We start from the raw sequence: 23079 nt of genomic DNA on the forward strand, positions 1-23079 counted from the left end.
TGATGATCTAGAAGTTGTGGGGACAATTTTGGGACTTTAGAGCTGTCCAATACCTGCTTGTACTACCACCTAAATGGCATATGGAATATGCCATTTAACATAAACCAGGACTGTTAGCATCACTTCTTTTTCCTTCTATGAAAACTGTGGAAGGAGGGAAAGCAGACTAGTTGTAGTAAATTGGCCTGTTCATCAAAGGGATTGTTGTATAGACTCCATCCAAGGCATCTGCCAGGAATGTGGCAAAAAACCTTTGTAACCTCACGCTCCAGAGCCTCAAACTCCCTCCTGAATTTCGGCACTTCTGTTAGAGAACTGAATGGAATTTGTCCAATTCTTTTAAAATACTCTTCCTAGCATCTTGTGTGCAAATAGCCTAATGGTTAAAGCATTTGTTTGTGGAGTGGGAGACACAGGTGAAAGGCCCCCCTTAGCTGGAGGGGTCTCAGCTCCCATCAGGGTGCACCAAGGATTCGTGTGTGAGGTTGACCCTGCGGCAAGGCTGTTCAATCCCCTTTTAAAACTATGATACTGTACAGAAAGCAGTTCAAGATTAAGTGTGTCAGAAAGTAAACAAGGACACAAATGACAAGAATTTGTAATTCAGTGCTCATAAAGTACACCACGAATGTTAGTTAATGTAAGAATTGTGCCATAGGTTTCAGGGTGATCCCATACGAGGTAGACAAGCATGCAGCCTTGCTCCCTCCCTTTCTGCAACATTGAACCCTTTACTCTTTCCTGTCCAGTGCCCATTTCCAGTGAAAAGGGGGAGGTTCCTTCATCCAGGTGAAGATGGTGATTTGAATCCCTGCAAACTGGGACTGATGCTGAAGTTTTCCACCTGCTGGGTGAATTCTCTAGCCACGGCTAGCTTGATTTTTAAAGATCAGAAAAACTGACAAATCTGGCTGCCACTACAAATAGGATTCAATTAAATATCTGCTGGGTCTGATCCAACATGGAAAATCTTCTCTTTCTAAAGAGGTAAACAAACCACCAAAAAACGATAGTTTAACTATTTAACTGGATAATTAAGACATTAATTTACAGCTATGCAGTTGTCTATTTACTTTCCAATTAGACACATAAATTTTGTTTCAATCTTGTTGAAAATGTTTAGATTTTTATGTCCCCCGCCAAATATTTAGTTTCATAATTTTTATTTGCAATCGGCACACTGTATCTATGCTTGATCTAGCACATTGTGGCATAAAACATTGCCCATAAGCAATACATTTTGAGTTTGGAGCATACAATTGTATCTCTTTTCAGATAATACTCTTTGTGGAATTTTAGCTGTATCTAATATTTCCTCATACCTTTTTATCACCATTTCTGTCCTTGATTTTTTCTTTCATTTGCCCTTTTAAATGTTCTTGATTTAGCTATCTTAGTCTAAAAGGCTGCAAGTATCTGCACGAACAGCAAAAACTCTGTGACTGAAAGAACATTATTTCTGCTTGCTTTCTTCCATAAACTGTATTTTCCAATAAAAATAGAATAGAGAAAATGCTGATATATATTTCATACACAGAATAATGTTTTCAGCATTTTCTCTTCATTAGAAAAATTTAGAACTAAGTTTTAAAAAATGGTTTGGTATTGCTACCAAACAGTCAATATTTTCATAAAATAGATTCCAGAAATCCATGGGCAAAATTTATATTAATGCAAATACATTTAAAACGTTTTTAAAATTAAAATATATAAATTATGCAACCCAATGACTGGATACATTTTCATTTCAGACAACCTCTCAAGAGTTTTCACAACGCCACAAAAATGCCTTTAGAAACATGCTTCCATTTAATGGCATGAATGTTCTGAAGGCTTCCTTTGAAATATAAAATGATGAAAAGTAATACTCTACCGGTTGGATCAAAGTCTGGAAAGTAATCTGGACAATTCTGAGCAGTGATTCTTCCAGCAGGTGTGTCATCCCAGCATAACCATCCATCCCAGGTTCGGTTACAGAACAGACCTAAACATTCAAGGGAAATTCAGTAATTAATTTAACAAATAGTCACTTTGCACACATTCTGCTCTACTCTCCCAAGGAATAGTGGCATTTGCAGATAATAAAGCGTTTTCTTTTTACAAAAAAAAAAAATCTTATTATTACTACACTTTGACTGACCTTCATATGCTACAGGGTACTTGTGGTTGCTGACTTATCATCAGTGGCGTTAATTTTACTGGTAAATGATGTCTTAAAGCCAGTTGAATTGAACTTTGAATGTAAGTCTGATCCTACAGATTCCTGGTCCTGATTCCCCTTGCCTTTTTAGCCCTAAGTACATGGGCTAGAGGTAAAGGGACCCTCCGTTGCCTGGATCCTGACAGACATCCACACTTCATTTCACCTTCTGCTGTTCAGCAGGTCTGAAGACCAAGTCTTAGAAGTGCACAGTTAGGAAGAACTTGCAGGGATATCCCAGGTAAAGGCAACATTTGCACAGACTGGTCCCTGTGAGTTTGTTACATTGCTCAAGACGAAAGATTAGCGTGCATCTTTAAAGCTGTGGCTCGTGACACCAAGACCACAGGTAGGCTGTGATAACCTGTAGATCCAGTGAAGTAAGGTGTGAGATCAAAGGGCGTTTCCAGCTGTCTGCAACAGGCTAACTCTGCCCTCTGACGTTGCGTGGGGAAGGCACAGCAATCCCATCTTCTTCATGCCTCTTCTGGGAAGGTAGCACTGGCCAGGCTATATCCCCTACTAACAATGTTCCCGGCCCCCAAAAAGATGACGAAGAAGAGAGGAAAAAATCTTTGATTTTTGCTTTTCCTTGCCGTGCTAGAAGTACATTATACAGGCTCATTCTTGATTCCCATTACAGAGAGGTTACATACTGCTTAGCTGAAATTGTATGATAAGACCATTTGTTGTAACAGTTTCCTCACTGATTGCAGATTTAGTCAAGTAACACTAAAAAATTTGTACTTCTTCATTATATTCCATTAAAAATCAGTTTGTGCTGGAGAAAAGATATTTATCATCATGACTGCCAGGTCAAAGGGAAATACAAGGAGAAAATACATCTTGCATTTTATGCTGTGGTCCCAAGGGAGTTTTAGAATTGCTGTTATGATCATGTAAGTTGTTTTTGAAAGACTCATAAGGAAGTTAGGCTCTAAATAGCCATTGAAAGTTAATAAAATGTAGGCACCTAATTGCTCCTGGTGCCTTTGAAATTATCCTCAGATAAGCTTCTTCTTAAACCTTTTTTTAAGAAACACAATATTTACAACAGATTTAGAAAGCTGCAAAAGAAGTCTGTTATTTTAAGCCAAAAGAGCTTTGAATTAAAAATCAAAAGCATAAAACATTCTAAATTAATGTTATCCAGGTTACTTTATAGCAAAAAAGACATTTTTATGAGGACTTTTTCCTCATTAGCTAAGATTTTATGCACACATATTTTCCCACTGTCAAATTAAATGTGCTAATGCTACTTGCTTAGTTCATTAACAAACCATGATATCAGCGGTTTGTTATCTTTCTTTCAGGCATTCTCATGTTCTGCTTTGTCTTTGAGATATAGTTGAAAGACTTTTAAGGAATTATTTTGTAATATCAAAGGAAAAGACGAGTAGAAAATGGATGCAACTTGAGCATTGTTTCTGAGAGACACTGCAGAGTGAGCTTGTTAGGAATTTCTGGCTTTTGTTTTAAATCCTTTACTTTGCCTTGTAAGGAAAAAAAAATTCATTGGGTTGATCTATACATTATAGATTGTATCTTTCAAGATAGATAAAAGGATATAGAGATGTATTTTTTCAACTGGTGCAGGAAATAAGCTAGTGTAAGCAATAAAACTGAAAAGGAAGAGGAGTAGAATATTGGTGTGCAACTGGCTGAAAAGACTACGATTTTGGATGGATGGGTAGGGAAGGAACATAGCACTGTCCCAGAGGGACGGTCAGGTGTCAGTCAATTCTACCTTGGAATGGGCAAGACAAATGTGTACATGGCTGACACATGGCCACTTGTTATACTGCCGTAACTCATCTGTGTTACACTAACTCTTTGGCTTCTCTGAGAGTGAGAGGCTGTGCAGTTCTCTGCAGTTCATACTCATCAACCGTGAGCCCCAGGATTATGATGGATGTAAACTACCTTTGGGCCAGTAATAGAAATTGGCTACTTTAGGGGCTGCAGCGGTCCCAGAAAAAATTTATACACATCTGGGCAGGGCCTCTCAAAGCAGTATCAGTCTTCCTGAGCTTTCTTGCAAGCCTCAGTGTTAGACAGAAACCCCACAACTGTTTGTGCTGGAACCTCGTAAATGGCACAGCCCTTCAACCAGTATGTCAGGTTCTTCTCCTCAGGAGCTGCCCCACAGCTGCCCTTTGCATCAGGAGAATTTCCCATCTCACCCTATCCTCCCTTTCAAATTTGCAGCCAAGACATTTAGACCCTTATTCACAGCCAACGCTTTAGGAGGTATAAATGTTGGAGGGTGGGTAAGGATTCTATAATTTCCTGGTGACTTATAGAAACTATAGTGAAAAGATGACTTCAGTAGCACTGGCATCATTCCGTACTCACCCATCATCTTCATTTAGAGATATAAATTAATTAAGAGCACCTTGCTATGAAAATAACAGTTCTCACTTAAATCTAGCTGCTAATCAAAGGAATGCAGGAATTGCTGTGCTGTGTCAGGTTGCTGCTGATCTACCATAGCTGTTCTCCTGTGACAACATCTCCCATGAGAAAACTACCAGGAATTCATAGCTAATGAGAATTAGTTCATGGAGGGTAAACGCTTCAGCAACTGATCACATCATCAAGGGGCAAAAGAAAGGGGGATCCAGTGGAACTATCCATGGATGCAAAAATTATATATTTATAGAGCTGGAGACTGAAAGAGTAATCTGAACAGACAGTATCTTTTTTACTTGTCAAGCCCAGCAGCTAAAGACTTGTATATGTCTGAAACATGAAGGCTTCTATCCCGTAACACTGTTTAAATACCTGTGGGTTTTTCCCATTATTGGCCTGAATTAAAACCCATTTAAAGTAATGAGTATCTCTCTACGCATTCCAAAACATCAAACCCCGAGCATCTCAACATCTAATCGTTCTATGACTCTTACAGAAATTGGTAAAATATTTATGGTAATGAGTTATAGGAATGTCTTTGTTCTTGTATTATGAAAAAAACACATTTTCCCCACCCCATTCATTATGCTGGGTATCCTTATCATGTGTTTTTAATGTATCTTCTCTTTAAACTGTTACCTCAATCTTTCTGTTCTTTGCTTGCATAAATTCCCACAATACCACACCAATATTTTTTCTCTAGTTCCTCATAACTCCTTCCATATTTTCTGTGAAAACGACCCGAACACAACACTCAATCCCAGCTAGGAATGCTTCTTGATTCATACCATGCCATTGTAACATTGCTGTTATTTGCCATTTCCTTTCTTATTAATCTTAATACGTGTTTCATATTCAGCAGAGATATGTCCTCAGTGGTTTATAAACTTCTTTTTACTAGTGTTACCATTGGATGTGGAATACGTAGACCATCTGTGACAGTATAGGACACAGGTATCAGTCAATACACAAATGACAGCAAAATGAAATGGTGAGGGAAGCAAATAAAATGACACTTATGTTCAAGAGACCATTTATCACAATTAGGTCTTTGTGTGGGCTTAGCGAAAGATACTGAACTGACAGTTCTGGAGAATCATATTCCCTAAGCAAGAAAAATGGATATTCAAGCTGCAAAACAGTAAGCCAGAAATGTACTTCATCTATGCAGTGGAAGTATTGTCTGTATGGGAAGGAAGGAAAAGCTGTTCATTCCCTGTGCTCATTCTAGGCTTTTTCTCCCAGTGGCTAACAAAAGGATGCTAACTTAGTGCAAATTTGACTACCGCTACTGGAGGGAAGTGTCTTACCTAGGAAGACTATGTATTAATACACAGAAGAAAATGTTTCTTTATAGTAATATAAACAAACATAGCAATATACGAACAGATTTTATTTTTTCTTTTTACCTTTTTTCCTATATGGAGGAGCTCTGTTCATCCTCTCATAACATTTGAACTGCGAATCTATTATCTTCTGTCGTATGACTGAATTTTCAGTTACTACAGGCTCTAATGTAGGATCAGTGTAATTTACAGTAGAAGTAAGACTTGGAACCATTCTCTGTACAGAAAGGAAAAACTGTTAGTAGAAGTGAATAAACCAGGAGGATAAAAAAGTGAGGATCAGAAATCTCTATTACACATTATTAAGCACATCTGTTTAGCGTTATGATAGGCCTTTTACTGCTTGCAATGGAAATGCTGAATTTTTACTAGCTTACCTCACTATAAACTCAAGATTTTAAGCAAGCCCTTTTTAAATCTTTAAAATCTGTTCATCTGACATAATGGTCTGCAAAAAATTTTGCATGCATCTCACCAAAGTTACACCCATCTATTTCCTCTTACTGGTGCTGATTTCTCTCTAGACTACCCAGACAAAATTCCTCAGTGCCACAGCCTAGAAACTATCATCTGATTCGTATTTTACATCACCTGCTTTGAGCTCGTTCAGCTGTTAAGTTTACAGAAACATGAGGCAAAGAGTTTAAACCTCTCTGTCTGACCTTAGCTGTTAGATAAGTATCTAAGCAAAGTGTTCCTAAATTTGAGAGTCTGAATGAAAAAGTGTCCCTCAGTCAACTGGGATCTGACCTTTTCCACTCTGAGCTCCCTGCAGGGCATACAGAAGGATCATTGCCTCCAGCAGGCAAAATCTCAGGTAGATAGGTCAGTTAGAGGAGGGTGGACCTTTTTCTATCCCTAGATGCTTGCTTCATCCCTCTGTTGCACAGCCCAGGTCTGTGAGCCAGGGTAGGTTTAGTTCAATTCTATCCTGTCTTAATTCTGTATCAGGACACTTCTCCACATGAGGGTGATAGGAAAAGGATTAGTGCCTCTGCTTCCACAACCAAAAGCAAAGCTGCTCTGGCACCTTTCTGCCTGATCCTCTACTTTTTTTCCTGCAAAGCTGTACTAAAGCCATCACAAACACATACAGGGTCATCTATAAGCTGCTTCAGAACATGAGATTCACACAGGCACACAGGTTTGGTGTTCTTGGGAATCTTTCTTATTCAAAACCTCGATTTCCCTAGACAACAGTCACATAAAAAGACTTATTAACATTATTATTTTCTCAGTATGAAAGGGAGGGTTTAGGATTTCTAGGAGTATGCTCCAGATTATATTGGTCACCTTCAGAGCACATTCAAATTTATGAGATTTATATTGTCATCAAATATGAGTACACAGTTCTTCAAGCAAGCATTTGTTCAAACTGAAAACATGACAGATTTCAAACCACAAACGTCTTATTTCTCAAATTGGTGCTTTTCCTTTTCTTTATCCCATATCACAAGCAATTTCATTAATATATCACTTTCTACTAGCACAACTAATAAACCTTGGTAGAATACATAAAAAGACAATGTGTTTGACTTAGATAAAATAAAATAATTACCATATCATTATCCTTTTGTGCCAAATCACTCCTGTTCAATCTTTTTATACTTCTAAATTTAACTGATGTTTTCTGGAATCTAATCTAATCTAATCTCTTCTGATATTGATGCTCATTTTCACCTGTATGCTATTTGAAGACCATGGACGATAGCGAAGGCAGTTTATATCATTTCACTTAAGTAATTGCTCGATATAAAATGGGAGGAATAAGAGGGGAAAAAAATTTCTAGTAGAAAGTTTTATATATATATATATATATATAACTATATGTTACTGTATATCTCTCCCTATATATCTACATATCTATATATAACTATGTATAACCATGTATATGCATATATGTGTATATATATATATATATAACTATATAAAACTATATCCATAACTTGGACAGAGAAGATATTTGGATTATTTCATCTGGCTGCTCAAGTGAAAAATCAAGCATCTAGAAAGCCAGAAGAATTCAACAGAATTAAAACCAAGCAAATCTGGGATCCATGACTTATGAAAAGATGAAAGAGAATGGCTGAGTCCATAAATATCCTTTAAAGATCAAATCAGCAATGGCCCATATCCAACAAATGGTGCAGGAAAGCACAGATGAGTTTCATAAGGTGCCCTTTAGAGGATCTCAGACAAGTTATCCACCCTGAGTCTCTCTCATCCCTTCATGTCCATATACCTCCATGGGTTTTAGTGCTTCCCTGAAACGATCCACAGAAATTCCATGCTTACTTTATTCCATACTTATTTTGAACAATACCTGTTTCAAGTTGTTGGGATTCAAGTACGGAATAACAGTATAATCTGAGAAAGCTAGGGCTTCCATGGGATTGCATATGTCATTCTAGGTGAGTCTGGGAAGACATCCGCGTTTTGAAAACATAACCATCTGATTAGGCTGGGGAAACTTCACCAAGTTTCTTTCCTCTGAAACAATGTTTTCATTTGCTTTTTGTTTTCTTCCAGGAAGGAGTTTATTTGTTCTTCAGATATGTTTGACTAAAAAAGGTCAATTCACATTGACAAAGGGATCAGAAAGGTCAGGGTCCCTGCTCATAAATACTGTTGCTGTTTCATTTGCTTTATTTATACAGAATAAAGCACGATACATATATGAAATAACTGACAAATTATAGACATACAGATAGAAAGTGTAAGTACTTATTAAGTGCTTCAGAACATCCTTCCCCTTTTCTGATTTTTGGATCCTCTCTTATAAAGAATTTTTTAAAAATGACAGTGCATTCCCAGAAGATTGAACAGTACAGAAAAATATCATAAGCTGACATTAAACACAACAAATGCCAGCAGAAAAGAAATGGTTTAATTATGTCTTTTAACTGGTGAGGAAGTAACAGTTTATTACTGGGGATGATCATTTTTTGGGGTGTGATACAATTCAGAGAGTGAAAACACCTTACTCTTAAAAGTCAGTTCCATGACTTGCTCTGTGTAATACACTAATCCAATTCCTGAAGAAGTCATCTCTCACTGGGTACAGATTGAGGAGAATATTTTAATATTTGGCTGCACAAGGTTTCTGTGGTGATGGATGGTATAAGTATTTTGTACTGCGCACAAAATTATTTAAAGTACTCAGCCATGTAATGAAGGTGATTCTATGGTCTCTGAGGAAGGCAATGCTGGCCTTACTGAAACTGCTAGCAAAATTTCTATTGCCCACATTTCATTCACAAATTCAGTCAGAGAGATTAAAAAGACAGAGGAGACTGTATCACTACAGCTCTGTGGAAATTATTTCACCAGTAGAAATTACTTAACAGCCTACAGTAAATATAAAGCTTGATGCATAAAGACTAGAATATTTAATATTAATTACAGCTATCTCTTAAATTAACTATTTTTTTCTTATCACCAAACACAGATAATTGAATTTTTAAAGTTGATCGCACACAAATATTTCCATGCACTGTTGATGTAATCAAACATCTTGTGTGCAAAGTCAAATTAAGAGTTATACATGGGTGTGTTACTAGTATTGTTCATACAGACATGCCCTTGAATGTACTCCTCCATTTGGTATCTATTACTTTTTTCTGTTTGCCTACATTTGAAAAGCTGGCCCCTGGAAGTCTGAATAATATTTTCTTTTGTCTTAAAATCTGATGAGCATTTCAGCTAACTAATGTGCTGGCTTGCTGGAGTCTGAAGTGGCCATCGAAGCCTTCGTTTGCAATGTTAGTGACTTCTAAAGTATGCAGAAGAATAATGTCCACCACCACTTAGGTACTTGGAGCCTAAAGCCTAATCTTCCTGAAGTTAATATTAGTCTTCCCACTCAATTCTGTGGGCTTAAGATTCAACCTTGAATATCTGGGACTTAATCAGCCAAAAATGTTAATATGGTTTGTGATGTTAGATATTATTACTTATTATTTTATTTTTCTTCTACTCCTTACCTTAGGAGTCTGGAAATGGCAAATGAGGTGGAAAGAAATGTCTGTGTCATTATTCTCTTATCAGAACTAGAAGAAGCCTGGGCATGCCTGCAAGGGGGGAAAGGCTTAAGGCATAGCATGCTTGTGGGACACACTGGGAATGTCCCTGTACCCACACACACACACGAGTGGAAAAAATGATTAGGAATCACCTCTGCTATTACATTTTGATAATTATACCTAGATATTTTGGGAATAAAGTTTTAAAACATATGTTTTTACCATGAAAAAGTCAGGACTAAACCATTTTCATCTGGTTAGTACCTAGTATTGAACAAAATCTAAATTCTCATAGTCCATTACTGCAAGATAACCTTGCCCATTCCTCTATCTGCTATTTCAGATGGAAGTATAAACGCTATTGATACAATAAAGTAGAATGCCTCATTCATTTAAAAATATTCTTTATTAAACAGAAATAAATAAATTACAACTTAATAATCGGGTTGTATTGCGTTACCTAAAAATGATTAGTGTTTCTTCTGAAGAAAACTGGTTAAAGTGATGTCCCATGCAGCAGTTTAGCAGCCGTACATATGATGTCACTCCTAAAAGTCCAAGTAAATGACGTCATACATACGACCACCAAGCCACCACGTGACAAATACTGTTACAAGATGAATTATCATTACAAAGAGAAAGAACAGACTGCCTGGAATGCTGAAGATCACTTTATACCTAGAACTGATGAAGTAATCTGGAGAAAACAATCTGGATTTGTTATTAATCTATATTAGAATTTACCAATTAATACACCAGTTTCTGTAAGAGAGACACTTCTTTTTAACCCGTGAAAGATTTTTCCCATTTCTGAAAGACAGAATCCAGATAAAGCAAGTACAAAATTCAGTTATTTACAAAACGTTGGACATGATGAACAAGTATCCCCAAATGTTTTTCTTCCACCATGAAGAACTTCAAAGCGTACAGATTGTTAACAATATGTGAAATTTAGGACAGGAAGGTATTTATCTGTAGCTTGCTTTCCTTCTTTTTTTTCCTACTTCCATTAAATATTTTGTAACACTTATTGTTGAGCTCAGTCCAAATATATTGCAAATTTGGATGCTGCAACTATTTGTTATTGATTTTGAGAGCTCAAAAATACATTTTAAAACATTTGCTTTAAAACTGCCATAAGTAGTCACCACTTTGTGGTTCACTAAACTCCTGCCCCTCAAATTATCATATCTTTGAGTGGGAGCTCAACATGACTCAGCCCAGTTGCAGAGCCCTGTTGTACCTTGATTGTGTTTGAACTCCTTTTCACAGTTACTAGCATTAGGACAGTGAAACAAAAACCTACTGTGATGCTTTACAAAGGTCATTAGTACGTGGTAATCATAACAATAACAATAATTTCTTATCCATCACAAATGTACTTCAAAAAAGCAGACAATTTCTTTGGGGAAATACCCCAACACAGTACATTTTGTTTAACCACTGAATGTTAAAATCTTTCCATACTCAATTGCTGGTGAAGAAGGATGGAAAGTTGTCTCATATTGAGATTCCATCCAATGTATATTGCAGATTTTGGCAGCTGTTTAAACAAGCAAGATGCAGTCATGAGCAGATGAAGACAAAGCACATTTAATTAAAAACAGTTCATGAATATGTCTCACAGTTCTTTTCCAGTGCTGCAGTATTTGTACAAACAAGGAAGCTTTACTCTCAGGGTAACTTGATGGAAAATGTGGGCTTAAAGGAAGGCTGCAGGAGTTTCACAGATTTAGACTGCAGCTCTAATTATCATCTTCTTTTAAGAATCCTCTTTAGGGTAATCAGCTGCATAGCAACATTAACTCTTTTATTTTTTTTTGTAAGCAAAGTTGGAGACAAAAGTCCTAATATCCCTGAATATTGTGTGCTAACTTTTAGAATTTGTCATTTTTCTCCCTCATGAACATCCCTGCCTAGTGTAGTTCTGAAAGAAAATCTCTAAACCACCAGTAACATATTTACTTTCACAAATTTTCCTTGTGTGAGAAGAACTCTTGAATTTGTAAATCCACTTCCCTACAACTGGCAGCAATCCACAGTTACAAAGAGAAATATGCACTTCAAAATAACGCTCTCAAAGGTAGTATCACAGACAATGAGGCTCTATCCTTGCAGATACGCAGTGGGAGGGCAACGTGGCAGTGAGCAAAGGTATTACCCACAGGCCACAAGAAGTCAATGATCTGATCATGCTGGCAGACAGAGATGTGCCATCAGCAGTTTCTGCACAGCTGACCAACCAGATTGTCAGCTGGATAGTCCTGAGGGGCTGGAGAAGCCTCTGGGCTCCAAATAGGGTCCGAAAGGGAGCAGGGTGTTTTGTGAAGCCAAGGGAGGATGCGACAAATCTGCAATGCTCCTTCTGGCCCAGTAATGGGTGAGACCTGCTCTGGACCAGATGCTGGAAGAGCTGCTGTCTAGGCAGCGAAAGGCTTATGGCTTGACTAATAATTATCCACTGTGTGCCTCACTGTGTCTGTGCAGACGTGGCCTTTAGAGACTTGTGGTAGAGCTGTTGATCTGGGAAGGTGGCAAGAGCCCGATGGAGCATACGGGTGGGCTGCCACCTCCTGGGCACCTATCCTGTTCACAGCTGCAAGAGGCAGTGATCAGATGGATACACCATGAGCAGAGCCCTCATTCAAGGGCAAATGCTTTACTAATTGGCTTCTGGAGATTTGAACTTTTTGTAATAACGTTCCAAAATATGCCAGTTTGTGCAGTTGCATAAAATTACTAGCTGCTTTTTAGGCTTTCACTTAACTACTTTTCCTTGTTTGGTGAATGGAAATTATTTCAAGAGTTCATGAGCCTTTCAGGATCTGATTTAATGTAAAAGACTGCATAGTGAGTGAGGTTTGCTAATGATTAGACAGATTTGGACTTAATGAACCTGTGCATTTTGTTTCTTACTCAAAATGAATCTATTTTAAAATACAGTCTAGGTCTAACGGATCTAATTGAATAATGGTGTGGCCTTCATCTGGAGCATTCATTTTGTCTTTTTAAGCAGTTTGTGGTTGGCCCAGGATGACAAAATTGGACTATGTGAGAAAACCTGCATCATCAATCCTCTTTTACAGGGTAAGAACACATCCTCAGTCAGATTCTATGGTTCTGAATACTTACTGAAAAATTGACAATATCAGGAATAAAGTGAACTAAGAAATATTCCCTGAGAAGAATTGCTAAAATTTCTAATGGAATTCACTTTATCTGAGATGTAGAGGAATACCTGGTGATGGTGGCACACTGGCATTACTCTGTATCCAAAACAAGGGAAGTCATCAAAGAGGAAGAGAATAAGAAATTAGCTTTAAATCTAATAAATGAGTTTTGGAGCAACTGGTGCTCCAGAACTAATAGCTTCTGTTAACAGCTTTTAAACAGCCTTCGCTTGGCAAAGGAGAGTTACTATGGCTTTTACACAGAAAAGTGCTATCTATTCTATGCAAAAATGAAACATGTAAGAGAGATGGCTTCTATCAAAAAGTACCAAAAAGACTTAGTGATCAGTCTAAGGCTGGAGAGGGTGGGGAGGGGGTCTAAGGACATCCCATATCTAGGATAAAACGTTCAAGGAGAGACATGGGAGAGAGTCTTCTCCAAAGCACTGAGACTGCACAGAGCAGAGTGTTCAAGCACTGAGGGTGCGCCACTGAGTCCCACCTACCAGGGCATGAGAAGCTAACAAACAAAACTCAATTAAGAAGCACAGGTATTCCAAGTTTTCTTCAGGAATACAAAGGTAGATGGTTACTTGGGAAATAAGGAGATACCAGGCATCCAAGTAACTCAACTCTGAGGCAGAGAGGCACTTAGTCCCAGTAGCATCATCCAGATATATACTGACTGCTCTGTAACTGAGGCTGATAATTACTAAATGCTTGAAGTTTATCAAGCAGAGACTCAGAAAGCATTCAACTTACAGGAGAGGTATTCAGTCACATAGAAACCAATTTGCTACATATTTAGAACAGGCAGCTATTCAGCCATGTTGCACATACTGGAATAACAGAAGTATTGAGATTGACCGATTGAAAATAGGGTTTGAACTGAATAACTAATCTTTGAACCATTATTTTCCCTTTTGGTTGCTTTTCTCAGAGCAGAATAACTATAAACGGGGAAAACCCAGAATTAATTAGGTCAGTCTGTCTGGCTCAATAATGCTATGCAAGTTTTCAAAATTATAAATTTCCATGTTACTGATACTCTGTAGTCTGTAAAACATGGAAATGAAAAAGCACATGCATTACCTCTTCAGGCCTCCATTTCTGTATCACCAAGAAATACTGACTTCAATTTAAAATTTTTACGAGATACCTTATTTAGCAACTTTGCTAACTTTATTTCAAAATTTATCAGTTACCAGAACCCATTCCTTGACCTGTGATGCACAAGAAATATAACTCATACTCCTTATTTTTATAAACATCACCACAGGATTAAGTATGGCAGATGTCATGAGCAGTTCATTTTTATCATACTTACAATTAGAAGGATAATCAGTAAGAAGCAACTGTGGGTTGTTTTTTTCATTGTGGAGTCTTTCTGGAGAGACATGTTGTAGGTGACCCTTCTGGGAATTAAACAACAACAAAACAGTATTAGACTTATTTATTCTGATAATTTCTTTGTCTTCATGTGTGGGCATCTTTTTAAAAGACTTAAAGTGCACTGCCTGTGCCTGTGCCTCTGTGTGTGTGTGTGTGTGTGTTTGTGTGTGTTTGTGTTTGTGTATTTGTGTGTGTACCTCCACCCTTGTGTGTGCTTGGGTTTCATTTCACTGGAGATTGGTATGGTTTTATTTCTGCCTCCTCTGTGGATGTCTTGGTTGTGAGTTCAGCTGATTTAGGGTATGATTCCCTGTAACTACTCCCTCGGCAGATCTGGTTTAAGTTCTTTTTCCCTGTGCGGGTACTGGAGGCTACCTTAGTTGTCCTGATTCAGATGCTCCTAATCTACATATACAGCTGCAGATCTATGAAGAATTCGGTTATTTTTAAAATGACAATAAAAAAGAAATAAAGAAAGATCTAGTTCATGGTAAGGCCTGATAGCAGTAGAAAAGGCATATTTATGGGGCTAGATAAAGCCAGAGGTTGAGTAAACTCCAGCAAGGTGAACAACCAAGTTGGGCAGGAAAGGAGAGAGAAATAGGGACAAAGGAACCCTGTGGTGGGACCTCACCCTCCTCGATGCAGCCTGACTGCAGATAGACACACTACATACAACCCTCAAGCCATGGAGACTGACAAGTTCAGCTGCACAAAGTGACAGGACAACCAGCGCACGGCCATGGCTCTGCAGGCTTGGATGAGACTGAACTGGCAACTTTTTTCTTGGGTTTTTTTTTTCTTTTTCTCTTTCTGTTTTCTTTAATCAACACCCCTATGGCCTTTCAGGGAACAATGTCCATGGATCACATTATATCATCATGTTGTTTGGCAGTTATGGGAGTTTAAGCAAGTTAAGCACTAGCACATCCTTTCTAGCTTCATAAAAACCAAACTTCCATATTAGCGTCAGAAACACCACTTCTGTGAAGGCATGGCACCTTCTGATATCTTAGGAACCACCAATGGTGCATAGGCCACAAGTTAAGCAACATGACTATAGAGCACCTTCTGCTACAGTAAGAAAGTGAGCAGCCTGTCACACCTTTACTATTCAGACAACTTAAAAACCAAGAATGATATGTTTTATACCTGGGTAAATAATCCAGTGAGCACTCTAAGTAGCTGAAACACAGGAATTTAATGGAAAAATGGCACACAGACTTGGATGCTCAGTCTAGTTTACATGTAGTGAGGAACACAATCACTCATACAACATTTGTCTCAACAATAGCAATGTAACAGCATTTCTTATGTTAAAATGGTCTGGAAAGTCACCCGTTTACGGAGGGAAAGTAAAATATGAGATCAGCTGTAATGTTGCTCATCTAAAGAAGAAATATCTCAAGACATAATGAGGGTAAGGCACTTCTATTGCAATATAACTTAAGTGGATGTAATCTCCTACCAGATCAGAATGGGAGTGTTGCAGTCGTATGTCACTGAGATTACATGAAGAACAAACCGATGAAAGAGAGGGTTCAAAGGATTTGCCTTTGATAATAAGTAGCCTTATTACTGTCTGAGCCTTACCAGAACCATTCTGGTGTGCCAGAGGTAATGGGACAGGCGTGACAGAAATAATATGCAATTACACTGTCAGTCACACATTTGTACCTGATCAGCAATGACAGGCAACTGAATTGAAGATGAAATTGGACAGCTATATCAGAGAAAAATGCTTGAAATTGGTTGCATCTTCTTCAGAATATTCACTGCAGTGTGTATTGGTTCAAAATTGTAAAAAGATTCGTTAAAATAGGCCTTGGTCAGCTGCCCAGTCAGCAGATACACACGCATGGATGTGTGTGTCCATGTGGTTATGCTATGTAATCTAATGCTTCTGTAGCGTAGTGTAAAGATGCTAATCTTGTAGGTGACTCTCTATTCTTCTTCTTCCTTGTCTCATGTCCTTCTGCTGCATCTACAGGGAGGTGAGAAATGTGGGCAAAGGACTTTTCCTTACAAGCTGCTGATTCATAGAGAGTTTTAAAATATGCATAATTTGCTGCAAATAGCACAATAACACTATTAATTGACTACTAGAGATCAACAGTATGTTGTGATCTAGAAAGCATGTGCAAAAACAATAGCTATTGAAGTTATCAGTGATATATCTACTTTTCCTGTTCTCTGTGCTGGAAGTGCTTGCAGCGTTATGTCGGGTTATAGCTGTAGCTGCAGGCAAATCTTATCCTAGTGAGATAGTGATCCTAGTGAACATTTATTATATGCCAAAAGAGCTATTTAAAATGCTTCTTGTTCCTATCTCTCCTCCCAGTTAAGAAAAAGCCATCTGTAAAATATTTAATGCATTATTTTTCCCCTCTGTTAACCACAATGACTGTGCCATACGCTACTATATTTGAGTAAATGAGTAAGAATTATTTCCCACACTAAATCTTATATAGTCTTGATATTTCTAGTCTTTCGTGTTCTAGCCAACTTTAACCACAGGAATGGCTGACACGCTACATAAAATCCAGTACCTCTTGTTTCTTCCTCTTCCACAGGAGTCTTTTCCAGTGACAACAATTTAAATAGGATGGATTCTCACAATCCAGTTAAAAAAGCCCCAGACTGAGAAGTGACTTTTCATTAATTTATGGGCCATGAGAATGGCCCTAGTACTGCAACACACTTGGGTGAGCATCAGTATTGGATCAAGGATGATGATCACATTGAAACGAGAAGGTATGTAGAGATAAAAAGTATTGATCAAAGGACAGGGCAGAAACAACGGGCAGGCAGAAAGGTTCACAGAAAGGGGAGTCCTGGGAGACAGACTCTGTCAGCCTCCACTTGGAGGACCAGGAGATCAGCATCACCACATCTCTGCTTCCATCTCCTGTCACCCATGTTCAAGTCTGACATGACAGGTGGACTTGGATGTGCAAAGCAGCACACTCACATGCACTGGGGTTAGGGTCTCTTGTGCTAAACATATCACTTTCTTATAGCAGCTCACCCTACTACCTATGCACAGTCTGATGGAAATGTGAGGGAGACCGGGTAGCCTAGAGCAGCCTCAGGCAGAGCGTAGCTGCTCTGGGGCTATGCTACCCCGAACACAGAGGGACAAATCAAAAATGAGTCTAGTCCCTTGGCCATATTCGTAACAAGATTAGCCACATACTGCCTTTGGTGGCAGCAAACTCGAAAGGACAGCCTACCTCCACTGCTTATTGACACCTCTGCGGCAGAAGCTCTTGATGCGCTGCATCCTGACTTGTGCTACTCCCACAGCTGTTCAGGATAATGTTATGAAGTGGATCGGGAAATTAATTTTAAAATGTATATTTTTAAACATAATACATGTTTCTCACCAACACAAAACATGGAACAATAAATTCTAATCTTTCAAGTTGTTTTATGTTTTGGTGTTTTAGAGGGCTCCACATTGCAGATATTTCTAGGTGTGCATGAGGTTTTCTTCAGAGGATGCTTATCGCAGGAAAACAACAGGAATTATAAACACAGTACCTTTGTTCACTTCATTGATCGCAAGAATGAAGCGAACATAAGAATGATTATTATGGGGATTATTATTTTTCTTTAATATGGTTCACAGTGACACAAAAATTTGTTTCTTTTGCTGAAGCTCACAAGCAGCTTTCTGTGTTGTCCTGATTCCTGTTTCTATACTATTCATTCTATTTTCCATAAGCCTAGCAGCGTCCTTGCTTGATGCTAATGTAATGTGCTTCACATATTTAACTTGCATAACATCCATATTTAGTGAATAATCAAAAGCACATTGTTAAAGCCCAGTACTTTTCCACGATTGTATTAACTTCATCCTCTGTTGGTTATAATTGTTGTGTATGAAATCCCAGTCTAGGATTAAACTAGAATATTGTTCTTTATTTCTTTGTTAATGTTGCAAAGCTGATTATGTGCTGAGACATTCCTCCTGCTTCAGTTATTATAATAATATCATTGACACCTTGGGATTGGCCCTGAAGCTCATGTGAGGACCAGCACAGCATCCTATTCAGTAGTGAGATCTCTTTTGGCCCTACCTTGATTTCTAAAGCTGTAATACCAAACTGATCGTGGCTTTAAATATGGTGATCATAGGATTACCCAAATGGTGGGACCACCATCCCGCCTTAGCCATGTGCATAAGTGTTCTGAGCTGGCCAATAAGGAGGGTCAAATTCAGTCAAAGAAAAAGAGGCGTAAGGGAAAAGATTCAAGGAAGGACAGTAAAGCAATATTTCTTTTTCTGAAAGAAAGGCTTTTTGGAGGAAGAACTAGAAAAATTTCTCATTCAATTATTCTGCCATGCCATATTTCACAATATTGTTGATATACCTATGGAGGAAGAAGTTTTTAACTGCATGGTACAGGATTGGGGGTCTTGTGACTAAGTGCAGAAGCGTGACACAAAAATATCCCTTCCTCTGTAGTTGCCTTACCCCCAGAAGCTTTTACAATTCACTTGCTACGTCCTCATTTGGCCCGCAAGTTCCTCACATGCCTTCATTTCCAGCTCAGGGCAGTTTTCTCATTGTGAATAGCTGTGTACCCTCCTCCAACACCAAGGTCTTTAGGATTTCTAAGCTCATAAGAAGGCTTGGAAATCCTCTTAGGGAGTGTCTTGCCACTCAGCATAGACAGACACTAACTTGCTCTGCCTGTGTTAAACCTGGAGTGAGAACACAAGGCAGAGGCTCCTGGGTAAGACATAGGGAAGCCAGTAGACCCCGCTGCTAAGCATCTATGAAATTTGGGTCCAAGGAGGGGACTGCAGATCTGTTTGCATCCGTTTTGTCAAATGCAAAAACAATTTGGGAGAAAGGATTAAAATCATCCCCTCATTCTCAGCTGTGCATCTTACTATCGGTTTCCTAAATTAGGCTTCTGCTTAATGGTTCACCTTCTGGGCCAGGAAACAGCTGTGTAGTCACACTCCTAGAAACCTAAGAGAAGGAAAGAGCACCAGCCCCTACTATTTCCTAAGCACATGCTCTAGCCATTAGCCTGTAACGGTCTGCAAAAGGTTTAACTGGCACCATGATCTTCTGCCAGCCATGTTTCCAATGGAAATGGTGAGCTCCGCTCAGTTCATTCAAATATGTGGGAAGGCTGGCAACTGTCAATCCCAGGAGATATCCTAAGGCATACAGGCTCCAGATTCTGAATTTCAGGTGTCAGGCACATAAAGGCACTGCTATGTGCAATTTATAGACATCTAGGTCACTTGCTGGATCTTATCTTCTTCCTTTTGGTAGTCTTGGACATGATTTCACTGTCAGGGAGAGAAACGCTCGGTTTCTTGATGATTAACTGGTTGTTACTCAAGCAGATTACCATTAATTTCCATTAGTTTGCCTGGCTCAGATGGTGAACTGTGTCTGTAATGCTGAGTGGGTGCAAATGGAAACTATTAGCCGTGGCAAACAGGCAATATCAGAGCTACACAGATCAAGAGACGAAATAAAACTATGTTATTGATTCATTTGGATTACATAGAAGCTGCAATGTTTGATGCTTTGTTTTCCTAATGAAAAATATTTAACAAAAAGGGGCTATTTTACCTTAGGCTTCTCTTTTTTGAAATCCTTGCCAAGAAACCAGACGAAAATAGAAAGAAGCAGAAAAGCAGCTACAAACTTGGCTGTATTTAGTTTTAAGGTAATCATAGAGTTTTGAAAAGCCCCTACAGTACATATCTGAGCAGCCAACGTGACCATAAACACTCCAGAGGAAACTGAAGGTGATTATTGTTAGACCGGGTAACATGACAGCGATGAGTATACTTTGAAAGAGCAAAAAATACAGATGCCATATTGCAAGAATGTGCTCCGAATGAGAATTATTTACCTGGAACTAACAATATGCAAGGCAAATTACCCAGGAGGTTTTCAGAAAAGATTGAACCTTTTTATGAGGCAAAAGGCAGTAAAGCATTAAATGAAGCTGATTCTACCATCTACCTGTCACAGGCACCTGCTAAAGGCTGGGTCAGGGGCCCCCAGGAGCTTTCCATTAACTAAGAGAGGAGGCGATGTAACTAGCTCAGTACAGGCACCTAATTTTTAGGTCCCTGAAATTAAATGAATCCCATTTGTACTATACATTGATCTGGATACAGTATTTTTTTATCCTCTAATAGCTAGTGCTAAGGGGCATGATTCCATATTATTAGCCAGAAAATTACTAGTTTTTCAGTACTTAGGAAGGCATCCCTAATCCCCCGGCTGTTGGCCAAGAGGTTTTGAGTATCCTAAAAGAAAGTGAAAGGAAAGAAAATTCCAGGAAGGGACTGACAAGTATTTTAATGAATTTGTTAGAAGCAAAAGTTTGCAGTATTTAGAAAGAGTAGACTGTGTGGTTTCTTACAAAAGGATTTATTTTTTGACTTTTGCAAATGCACTCTGGGAAGGTATAAAGCATAAAATATTTTAGCCCAAAGTGTTAACAGGAGTACCTGAAGATAGCAGTTCCTGGCATTTCTAGGTTTTAGGCTCCTCAGGGCTCCCTGAACCTTGTTGCACTTTCAGTTCTCTGAAACCATTCTGTTTTACCGAGGAATAAGTGTCTGAACGATGGCTAAGACTCTATTTTGTAATAATACTTATGGGTCTTCATATTAAGCTGGTCATCAATCTACCCAAAGTAAGGAATACTTTTATTTAAGAGAGAAGAATATTGTAGAATTGATCTTTAAATTTAATGATAGGCACTTAGTACTGCTATAAATGACACATCTTGTGCTTTTGGGGGTACTCTGCCCTTGCCTACACGTTTCTAGCCCTCCCTTGTGCCGACGTTGTGAAGACCTGGCCCAAACGGCTAAAGCAGCAGAAACTGAACACTGCCATATACAAGTGACTGGTTTTCTGCCACTGCAACTCTCTGAACTTACTGCAGGCTCAGGTGGTACAAGCACTGGTTAAGGGAAGGGGGCACAAATACTTAGCTGGGAGGAGAGGGAGAGTAACCAAACGTAATAGCTTTGGCATATATCAGTTTAAGCTGTTGTGCAATTTGAACTAAAAAAAAAATCATCGGTGCTTTCACGGTGAAAGACGCAACCATGTTTGCAGTGTGTGATTGAACACCATGTGCGATTACACTTTGTACTTAAGCCACAACAGGCTGCAGATAACAGATCACGCTCTCTCTCTTGAAAATGAGTTCACCCTTCTCAGTCAGTATTCAAGGATATGCTCTTAATACGATCTCATTGTAACAAAACAATGATAGTTCATATGAGAATTAAGTCAAGCTCTCAGCACCCTCATTCGTATCAGGTGCAGAGGGCTTTTTTTTTTTTACATTCAGATTTGCCTTGATAATGTTAAATAAAAAATTGCAAAGTTCTGAAGTATCACTTAAGATTTTAGTGGCTCTATTTTCAGTAATGGATACCAAAATAAAAACATCAATGTTTAAAAAACCTCAGCTATTTAATGCCAGTAAACATGTTATGATGTTAAAGTCAAATACTGTTAAGCAATAGAACAAACTAGCAGAAAGCTATGCAACAAAGGATAGGAGTAAATTCTGTAGCAGAGCATTTCTGCTACTCTAAGAGTGCTTGAATAAAGGGATTAAATGAAGAAGTTTTGGCTAGTGGTCTACCACATGATGGATGAAAGCAACCGCGCTGCATGAATGCCAAGTTCATCACCAAACATTCCTCAAAGCAGAGCATTTCCATGCCACTTAGTTACACTGCGAAGCTGTGGTTTAGGATCTCACATAGTAAGACAATATAATTTTAGTCTTTTAGGCATAGCTGTGAAAGGTCTTTTGGAAAGTGCTTACAATTTTTCAAGGTCTCTGCAGCAGTGCTTGTAAAACAAGCAGGTATGCAATTACCTAACTGTGGACACAGTGCAGCTTGCACACATCCACAAGCTTGGGATGAGTACTACCCTACTGTAGAGCAGTGACTTCAGCAGTCACACGTGCTTACGTCAGATCATAATCTTTTGCATAGCCTGCACAATTAAAGCAGATTTTTGGATTATATCATCTGTATCTATAATTCTCTTAGAGATTTTAGAGTATTTATCGCCTTCAAAATAATCTTTGTGGCTAATATTCATAACGTTAGTATAATTTGCAGCATGAATTGTGGGAGGGAGAGTTAAATAAACTGAAAGTGATTGCAAGAGGTTAAGTAAAAACTCTTCAAGTGAGTTAAGGAAAAAGACACTTCCATGGTTGCCTTATGACTTTATTCTGACTTGCATCATGACTGTACTGTACATTAGACCTCAGCTGTATGTACAGTACAATCCATGCCAGTGAATTCATTTAGAAATGTTTTAACAAGTAACTGAGTGCAGTGGAACAAGAATACAGTGATAATGCCATTGTAGATGCACTTTGGAAGCACGGGTGAAGAGTTTAAGGGAGGTAAGAAAAACTGCAGGATGAGAGTTGAACTTAAGGGTATTCCTTTTCCCAGCTCTCCCATTCTTTCTGTAACACACTGGAAAAAATCATAATTTAATTGG

General features: G+C 38.5%; 1 protein-coding gene across 4 annotated transcripts in view; it reads right to left on the reverse strand.

Annotated features, from left to right (window-relative positions):
• CALCR (calcitonin receptor) overlaps positions 1–23079 on the reverse strand; it is a 173157-nt gene that overhangs the window by 69100 nt on the left and 80978 nt on the right. For 3 of the 4 annotated variants that reach the window (XM_068934848.1, XM_068934849.1, XM_068934850.1), the window contains exons 2-4: positions 14478–14565; positions 6022–6175; positions 1874–1984 (exon numbers count right to left, since the gene is read on the reverse strand). In XM_068934848.1, coding sequence (XP_068790949.1) covers positions 1874–1984; positions 6022–6175; positions 14478–14565 — 353 coding nt within the window. Of the gene's footprint in view, positions 1–1873; positions 1985–6021; positions 6176–14477; positions 14566–17775; positions 17860–23079 lie in introns of those variants that run through there. The other variant, XM_009674265.2, reaches the window with a different exon arrangement.

The sequence above is a fragment of the Struthio camelus genome, chromosome 2 (assembly GCF_040807025.1).
Source record: "Struthio camelus isolate bStrCam1 chromosome 2, bStrCam1.hap1, whole genome shotgun sequence".
Taxonomy (NCBI): Eukaryota; Metazoa; Chordata; class Aves; order Struthioniformes; family Struthionidae; genus Struthio; species Struthio camelus.